General features: G+C 47.5%; 1 protein-coding gene across 1 annotated transcript; it reads right to left on the bottom strand.

Annotated features, from left to right (window-relative positions):
• Nucleotides 1-231: 231 nt before the first annotated feature.
• Nucleotides 232-5,021, bottom strand: aplnr (apelin receptor). The gene is made up of 2 exons (XM_033043717.1): nucleotides 3,926-5,021; nucleotides 232-2,450 (listed from the first exon to the last, which is right to left on the bottom strand). Exons 1-2 carry the CDS (start codon nucleotides 4,921-4,923, stop codon nucleotides 2,411-2,413), a joined length of 1,038 nt encoding a protein of 345 aa, XP_032899608.1. The 5' UTR covers nucleotides 4,924-5,021; the 3' UTR covers nucleotides 232-2,410.
• Nucleotides 5,022-9,169: the final 4,148 nt, after the last annotated feature.

Here is a 9,169-nt window from a genome sequence, read left to right as displayed (position 1 = left end):
GTGCCAGACACCAGCAAGTGAGATTAGCTTGGTTTATCAGCTTGGCCGGTATGGACAAATTGGGCCAAACGGCCTGTTGTGTGCTGTATCGCCCTACAACGTAACAATTGAATTATTGTTACTGTGTGGTATTTGGGCATTGTTTGGGAGTGTGCAATAAAGAGACTGTAAATGTGGATTATGTTTCAAAAAACAAAATCACAATCACAATTAAAAAAACACAGACCAGAGAATGTTTAACATTTTATTCTCCAATTGGAGAATTTTACTGAAAGCATTTTGTAGGAAGACATAGGTATACATTATACACTTTATACAATAATACAGACTTACGGATGTAAATGCAATAGGACGTCAAACTGATCTACAGTCAGACAGCAATACAAAAAGTCCAGAAAATATTTCAATTTTTTAAAATTCAAAAGTTATATGTAGCCACATCAAATATTATGGCAAATGAAATCTCCAGTGTTTCACTGGCGCTTCTCAAATGAATGCACCAAGTCACATACAATTTACAGCACTTGGAGTTGACAAAACAAGTCAAAACTCCTTCTCCACTCATAATTAAACCAAACATGTCAAGTTCTTTCCTACAGAACAGTAACAGAACATTATAGCAAAAACTCCAGCGGCCTTTACAAAATGAAAGCCGTTTATCATCTCATTAAAACAAAAGAACAAAAAAAAGCCAAAAGAACCCCTTAATAGTTCTGACCAAAAATATGTGCATTGATGCTTACAAATTAGCGGTTAATTGTGCAAGTTAGTAGGGTCTTCGATATGTTCAGAAAGCTCTTGCAATTGTTAAATATGGGCAAATTGTGGCTTGTCTACTGTCGGGGTGTACATTCTCTCCAGCCACATACATACTTGGGTACCTAATCCAGAAAAGCGGGCAACAGTTAAGATGCTTTAACCTCGCCCCCAAGAAGAATCATGTTGGTGCCATTAGCTCTCAAAAGTGTACACAGCATGGCAGATTGATGAAGACTAATATTGTTTGCATACCGAGTAACCTGGTGCTTATCGAATTGGGTGGGACTTAACCAATTGAAAAGATGATCAAGTTCATTGATACAATATCATGTTAATAAACGAATTAGCTGCCTCTTTGCAATATGCAAGCGTAACAGAGTGACCACAGAACCTCCTTGCTCTGTTAGCCACTCCATCAAATCTGCCTCTGGTCTCCACCAAGATTATTAAACACACAGTCTCTTTCCTATTTTACCAGGCTCACGTTTCCAGCATTTTTTTATTTTTTTATTTCAGCTTGTAACTTGAAGCATAGGCGAGGTACTAAAGGGGTGCAAGGCACCGGCGAGATGGTGTCTCATTCTGGAGACATACTCACTGCAGCTCAGGCGGCCGTTCGGCCCATCGTGTGGCAGGCCGGGCAAGTATAGAGTGAGACACAAGGAACTGCAGGTGCTGGAATCTTCAGCAAAATTGTGTTATTCAAGATGTTTATTCAAGAGAGTATGTATTCAAGAGAGAGTTAGATAGAGCTCTTAGGGCTAATGGAATCAAGGGATATGGGGAGAAAGCAGGAACGGGGTACTGATTTTGGATGATCAGCCATGATCATATTGAATGGCGGTGCTGGCTCGAAGGGCCGAATGGCCTACTTCTGCACCTATTTTCTATCTTTAGGGTGGCGGGAGGACTAAACAGATTCTAAACATGAAAAGCAGAAGCTATCTCCTTTGTTAGGTTTGATTGCATAATTTGCTTACTAGAACTGCACGTGTGCTCATAACCCAGCCTAACATCTGCGTTGTTGAACACAGAGAGTGTTGTGTTCAGTCCTTCCATAGAGACCGCACATTTACATCTACATTCTTAAACGAGCCAAAGGATAATGGAGAATTCGGTGTAAAATGTCACTAATCCCAAATCATTTTTCTACTTCTCCGCTTTAATCCCAACGTTAACATCACCCGTTAATGGAGTCGGCTGACTGTACTCGGCATCGGAGAGACTATTAGATGTGAATTTGCCGGACAACAAGTGTCCTTGAGGAAATGAAACGACTCGATATTACACAAGAAAAAATAGATAGCGAGGAATGGGTCATATTGATTATGTTAATTAGCACATCCATTTAGCAACTCTCTTTACGGTTAGATCCCTGATTTATCTTAAACGAGTTAAAAAATACACAGTGAAATAAGTTCCGAGGTTTCCGGGGTTTTTCCCAGCCTTTATGATCATTATCAAAACATTTACTAAATTAGAAAAAAAAAGTAGCAAATGAAGCGGGCTATATTTATAAAATATATCTCAGCTTTCCATGGAGGGTGTTCGCTGTAGCCAGAAGCAAAAAATAAATATACTTGTTTACCCAAACAGTCGTTTCTTCAGTCAAGGGCACAGTTCTGCACTCCCACCCCTCACATCTTGCGGTTCAGGGGAAGTACCAGCCGGGTGGGATCCACTTGGGAGCGCTGTGGGAAAGCCAGAGAGAGAGGTGGTTCAGAGCGCACGCCACCGCGTTGCCAGGGCGGAGCGGGATCAGCGGCAAACTCAGGTCATGGTCGCTACTGGGCGCTGACTGTGTGTGCGGGTAGCGCCCAGAGAGGCTGGTGTAGGAAGGGAGGTACTGCCGATGTTGGTTTACACCGAAGAAATTGACACACAAAAATTGCTGGAGTAACTCAGCGGGACAGGCAGCATTTCTGGAGATTGGATCGGGAATGGGAAAGATTGGGTAACGTCACCCATTCCTTCTCTCCGGAGATGCTGTCTGTCCCGCTGAGTTACTCCAGCTTTTTGTGTCTTATCTCCAGAGACGCTCGTGTGGGACTGTCCGCGGGGGCAGGTGGGAGGGGGAGTGGAGGGAGGGAGAGAGAACAGGGAATGAAAGTGTAGAGAGGAAAAAGAGAGAGGAAGGGCGGGTTATTGATTGGGGACGATCAGCCATGATCACAATGAATGGCGTTGCTGGCTCGAAGGGCCGAATGCCTCCTGCACCTATTTTCTATGTTTCAATGAAAGGAAGACCGGGAGAAGGAGAAGTGAAGGTTAAATAAAAAGACACAAAGTGCTGGATTAACTCAGCGGGCCAGGCAGCTTCTCTGGAAAACATGAATAAGTGGATTTTCGGGTGAGGACCCTTCAGGAAAAGGTAACTACTCAGAAAATTTGGGACTGATGAATATGGACACAAGGGACTGCAGATGCTGGTTTAAAAAATAAAAACACACAAAGTGCTGGAGTAACTCAGCCGGTCAGCCTGCATCTGTTAAAACGGCTCCGACCTGAAATTTCGCCTATCCATGTTCTCCAGAGATGCTGTCTGGCCTCCAACCCTCCGTATCTTTTGTGTGTGTGTGGGGGGGGGGGGGGGGGGGGGGGGGGGACACACAGAAGAAACCGGCTTCTGTCTCACGACCACACATCTACCCTTCCCCATCCCAAACCTCCCAATCAACCGCCGAACCCACATCGGAAAGATGTCAACGTCAGGAAAGGTGGTTTTCTTCTAAAGGAGTGAGGCCAAGGAGAGAGAGGCGCCTCCAGGAGGGTGGGGGGTGTTTGGTCACTGGAGCGGTCCAGAGGCAGGGTCTGGGTGGGACACGGCGCTCGGTCACCGGCCGCTCCAGGGGCTCCCACGCCCGGGGTCCCCGCACAGAGTCACATCGCTCAGCGCAGTGGCCAGAGTCCCGGGACTCCGCCGGTTCGAGTCAACAGTTTTGACCTGGATGGGATTTGGGGAGATTTAAGTCACCAAAGAGAAGGCAACGGGTCAAAGAGAACATGGGTAGCCTCTCCGTGGAGTCTCTCTCTCTCTCTCTCCTGCCTCCCCACACGACCCCGGGGGCGCTACACCTTGGTGGCGGAGGAGGGCGGCTCGCATTTGGTCGGGTTGCTCATGCTGGTGGAGATGGAGGTGATGGAGACGTGTAGAGCTTTCTTTAACCTGGAGCAGCGCAGCACGGACATACACTGGGCTCGGAAACGCTGGTCGAAGAAGGCGTAGAGGAACGGGTTGAGGCAGCTGTTGATGTAGGCGAGGCAAGTGGCGTAAGGATGCGTCAGGTGGAGGAACACGTCGGCCGAGCACTGGATGGAGACGATTTCCAGCCAGATCAAGGCATCTATGGTCTTGATAACGTGGAAGGGGAGCCAGCAGGCTGCGAAAACTAACACCAGGGCGCTGATGATCTTCAGCAGGCGTTTCTTCTTCTGTTCTTCCTTCTTGACGTTCTGGAAGTGCCTGGTCACCGTGTTGGCGATGGCGCAGTAGAAGGTGGACATCAGTAGGAAGGGTAGCATGAACCCCACGGTGCTGGAGAACAGGCTGAGCCCTCCCACCCAGAAATGCTCGGTGTCCGCGGTGGCCACCCAGGAGTAGTCCATGGCGCACACGGTCATGTTGTCCTTCTCGTGGGTCTGCCTCAAGACCAAGGCCGGGAGAGCCAGCAGTCCGGCCGTGAACCAGATGAGGGACAGGGAGAGCAGCGTGGTGCGGCTGGAGCGCAGTTTGTTGCTGGACAGGGAGTGGACGATGGCCAGGTAGCGGTCAAAGCTGAGGCAGGTCAGGCAGAAGACGCTGGCGTACATGTTGATCATCACCAGGTAGCTGCTGAGCTTGCAGAGCAACCAGCCGAAAGGCCAGTGGTAGTCCAGTGCCGCGTACACCGCCCACAGAGGTAGGGTCACCACGAAGGCCAGGTCGGCTAGCGCCAGGTTCCCAATGTAAGTATCTGCCGACCTCCTCTTGGTGCGGGACCTCCACACCGTGCAGATCACCACTCCGTTCCCCGACAGCCCGAACACAAAGACCAGCATGTAGAGCACCGGGACCACCGAGGCAGAGTGCCGCCAGTCGGTGTAATCGCATTCCAGGCTCTCGTTGTCACATGGAGCAATTATCAGCTCGCTGCTATTCTCCATCTCAAACAGACAGTCACCCATCGTACAGCCTCTTACAAACTCACCGCGGGTCTGGCTCTCTGGCTCTCTGGCTCGCTATAGGATCTCTGGGTCTGGCGTTGCTGTGAGACTTGATATAACCCCTGAGTACAGACCCCCTCCCTGTACAACACCAATCAGCAATTCCGAAAGGGGCAGCTCCGATTACACACAACCCACCAAACGCCAATCCTTAAAGAGACATCCACGTGGTTTGTTTACAAACAATCTCCCCAGGGAAACTTCCTCCTTAATGGTGCAGTTTGCAGATGCAATTTGCAAAAATAATTCCCAATTAAAACGGGACTTTCAGTCATAAGATTTTTTTTTCGCGATAAAGTGTCAGGTTAGGAATGTGAGGTCGAGCGGGTGGGGGTGGGGGGAATTAGAACAAATCCGATTTTCAATAAGAAAACAGATTTTTTGTTTTAAAGTGTAGGAAGGAACTGCGGATGCTAGTTTAAACCGAAGATAGACACAAAATGCCGGAGTAACACAGCGGGACAGCCAGCATCAGTGAAGAAATTGAATGGGTTTCGGGTCGAGACCCTGCTTGAATTATTTTAATATGGCAATTTCCACTTGCAGTTGGTGAATCGACACTAAAATCACGAACCGCGAAACCCCGATAACATCCGCCTCCAAGAAACCAGCCAAGAAACTAAAAGCGTTCAAGAAGGAACTGCAGATGCTGGAAAATCGAAGGTACACAAAAATGCTGGAGAAACTCAGCGGGTGCAGCAGCATCTATGGAGCGAAGGAAATAGGTGACGTTTCGTGCCGAAACCCTTCTTCAGACTTCAACTAAAAGCACCGACTTAACGCTTAGCCCGTGAGGGCAGCATTAGAGACCTCAACAAAGCAGACACAAAAAGCTGGAGTAACTCAGCGGGTCAAGCAGCATCTCTGGAGAGAAGGAATATGTGTCGAGACCCTTCTTCATGCCTCTGGTTTCCCTCTCCCCTGATTCTCAGTCTGAAGAAGGGTCTCAACCCCGAAACGTTACATTCCTTCTCTGCTGCCTGTCCCGCTGAGTTACTCTAGCATTTTGTTGTAAACCAGCATCTGCAGTTCCTTCCGACACATCTCCACAAAGAGCCTGGTTTGTAGGAAGGTAGACAATGCCATCAAATGAGTAACGTTGTCGGCGCCAGGAACTCTTGTGTGTGTGCTGCCGAGGTGAGGTCTGTTGTGTGATTTAGCCGGGTTGTGGGGCAAGACAAAGCATTTCACTGTACATGTGACAATAAAGTATCACTGAGTAAGAATGAATCGTTGGACTGATTTAGCAGTTTTGACCGGTGACAACCGGCGGTGAAAGAGATTGAAACCCAGGCAGTGGAGAATAAAAGAAAACAAGAATCGTATTACATTCCTAGAGTTTGAATGGTTCACAGCGGGAGCGACGTACTGTAAGATCCGAGAGATTAAGCGTGAAAAGTCACAACATTAGGACTTGGTCGGTTTGTTTTATGGCTGCAACCGTGCAACGCCTTTTCGGATAACAAGATTTGAAGGAACTTGTTACACACGCAGGGAGGGAGAGGATTTAGACATTCAATATCCCAAATAATTTCACTTTTGTCAATGGAAATAAGAGCACAAACTACATCGGAGTGCAAATGTTCATACGATTAGTCTAGTTCTACCGTCACTCGCCGTTTAACAATTTCCAGCGATATTTTTAAAAATCCAATGAAGTGATCATCGTGTGTACAAAATCATGAGAGGAATAGATCGGGCAGACGCAGAGTTTCTTGCCCAGAGTAGGGGAATCGCGATCCAAAGGACATGGAGGAAATTTAATAGGAACCTGAAGGGTAACTTTTTCACACGGTGGGTGCATGGAACAAGTTGCCGGAAGGGGTAGGCAGTATCGCAAGGTTTAAGAATCATTTGGACAGATACATGGATAGGACAGGTTTAGAGGGATATGGGCCAAATGCAGGCAGGTGGGACTAGTGTCGATGGGACATGTTGGTCGATGTGGGCAAGTTGGAGCAAAGGGCCTGTTGCAGTTGCCACACTGTATGACCCTGTGTCTGTGTAAGCGACAGTGGGACTGGGTTAGTGACGCGAATACAATGGCCCGGATGACCACCTCCTGCGCTGTCAATTCCTAAACCAATGGATCTGATCGTAAACCCCGCTCCAGCTGAGTCCCACCGAAGCTAGAGTTTGTGGTGAAATGTTACCTTCTCAAATCTCAATCTCAAAGGGCAGTTTGTTCCAAATCTGGGCGCTTTTTAATGTAGAATGTTGATCAGATATTGATCATAATCATATATTTCCAAAACGATAAACAGTCTGTAAATCCTCTAAAGAAAGTACTATTCTCACACACAGACACCAATTTCAAGTGTTTCTCAAACTGATTTTACTAACCAAGGGTGCTGCGGTGGAGTTGCTGCCTTAAAGCGCCAGAGATCTGGGTTCGATCCTGACTAAAGATAGACACACAATGCTGGAGTAACTCAGCGGGTCAGGCAACATCTCTGGAGAATAAGAATAGATGACGTTTCAGACTCTTCTCTGACTACGGGTGCTGTCTGTACGGAGTTTGCATGTTCTCCCAGTGACCGCGTGGGTTATTCTCCGGCGCTCCGGTTTCCACCCACACTCCAAATGCGTGCAAATTCGTAGATTAAATGGCTTATGTTTAAAAAACGCTCCTAGTGCGTCGCGAAAATGTGATAATCTAGAACTAGTGTACAGGTGCGGCACGGACTCGATGGGCCGAAGGACCTGTGACCACGCTGTATCTCTAAACTAAACTAACAGTGTTGAATAGTGTAGGGAGGAACTGCAGATGCTGGTTTATACCCAAGGTAGACATAACATGCTGGAGTAACTCAGTGGGTCAGGCAGCATCACTGGAGAATAGCTATTCCTGCTTGACCCGCTGAGTTACTCCAGCATCCTGTGAGTTGATGTTGCCGGAGTTGGTCGGAATTATTTGTAAGCAACAGCTTGGACGTCTGCATCGGATGCCGAGCTCACAATGGCTATCGAGTTTTTACTGATCTGGATTTCATGACGACCGTGAGCTTTCCCTGTCATTAATTACACCGTGAAACTGATGGCAACTGGGATGTAGGAGAGATCCGGAAAGGGCAGTGAGTTTTTCCTCTGTTGACTCTACCGAATGCAACCTTTGTCAATGGAATTATCTACATTAACTTCTGTTGTAAAATATTCTAAGCGATTTTTGAATTGTATGCTGTGCCATAACTCCTTGGTATAAATATTTATATTTTTAATATTTTATTTTTTTAAGGATATTTTTAAGTGGAGATGAGCAGTACAAGCGGCCGGGATCTCCAATTAAAAATATCATTTAAAAATTAAATATTAAAAATATAAATATTTATGCTAAGGAGTTATGGCACAGCACACTATTCAAAAAGCACACTGGCAACTGGGAGGAAGTGGACCCCATCGGAGGCTGTACAGCAAGCAAAATCTGCTCTCGGACATGGAGATATTGTAGGGCAGGTGTAGCACGGAAGAGGTGGGATTGGACTCGGGACAAGTCGACCCCCATGGCACAAGGCAACATTCATCCAGAGAAGAAAGCTGGTAGTTGCTGAGGTCCATCAGCAAGAGGAGGCAGAGAGATGCGCAAAGGCAGTCTCACAGTCCAAATAGGGCCAGTGGACTACCTGGGAAAACTTGGAGCATCGGAAGCTTACCTGGAAGGATCTGTGGGAGTTGGAAGGAAGCCGTCTTAGCTTCATCATCAGAGCCACATACAATGTTCGTCCCACACCCAAGAACCTAAACCAGTGGCTTGGAGAAGATCCATCATGTTCTCCCTGCCAAACCCCAGCAACATTAAGGCACATCCTCACAGGCTGCAAAACCAGTCTTTCACAAGGACGCTACACCTGGAGGCACAATCAGGTCCTGCGACAACTGCCGATTACCTTGGAATGAAGGAGAACTACCACCAATGCCCTCCCTTCCCCAATACCTGGTTTCTCGAACACCACCCCATTTGTAAAGGCAGGACAACTTCCAGAGAAGCTACTTGCAAGAAAGGAACCGCCACTCCTGGACACGGCCCGGGACTGGAAAATGCAGGCTGATCCAGACCAGAAGCTCATCTTTCCACCAGAGATCATCACAAATAATCTCAGGCTGGGCCTGATCTTGTGGTCAACCTCACAGAAGTCCCTGTACATCGTGGAGTTAACTGTGCCTTGGGAGGCTGCAGTTGGCGAGGTGCATGAACGCAAATGTCTGAAGT

The sequence above is a fragment of the Amblyraja radiata genome, chromosome 25 (assembly GCF_010909765.2).
Source record: "Amblyraja radiata isolate CabotCenter1 chromosome 25, sAmbRad1.1.pri, whole genome shotgun sequence".
Taxonomy (NCBI): Eukaryota; Metazoa; Chordata; class Chondrichthyes; order Rajiformes; family Rajidae; genus Amblyraja; species Amblyraja radiata.
Note: the sequence above shows the minus strand (reverse complement) of the source record. Positions and strands in the feature narration are given on the sequence as shown.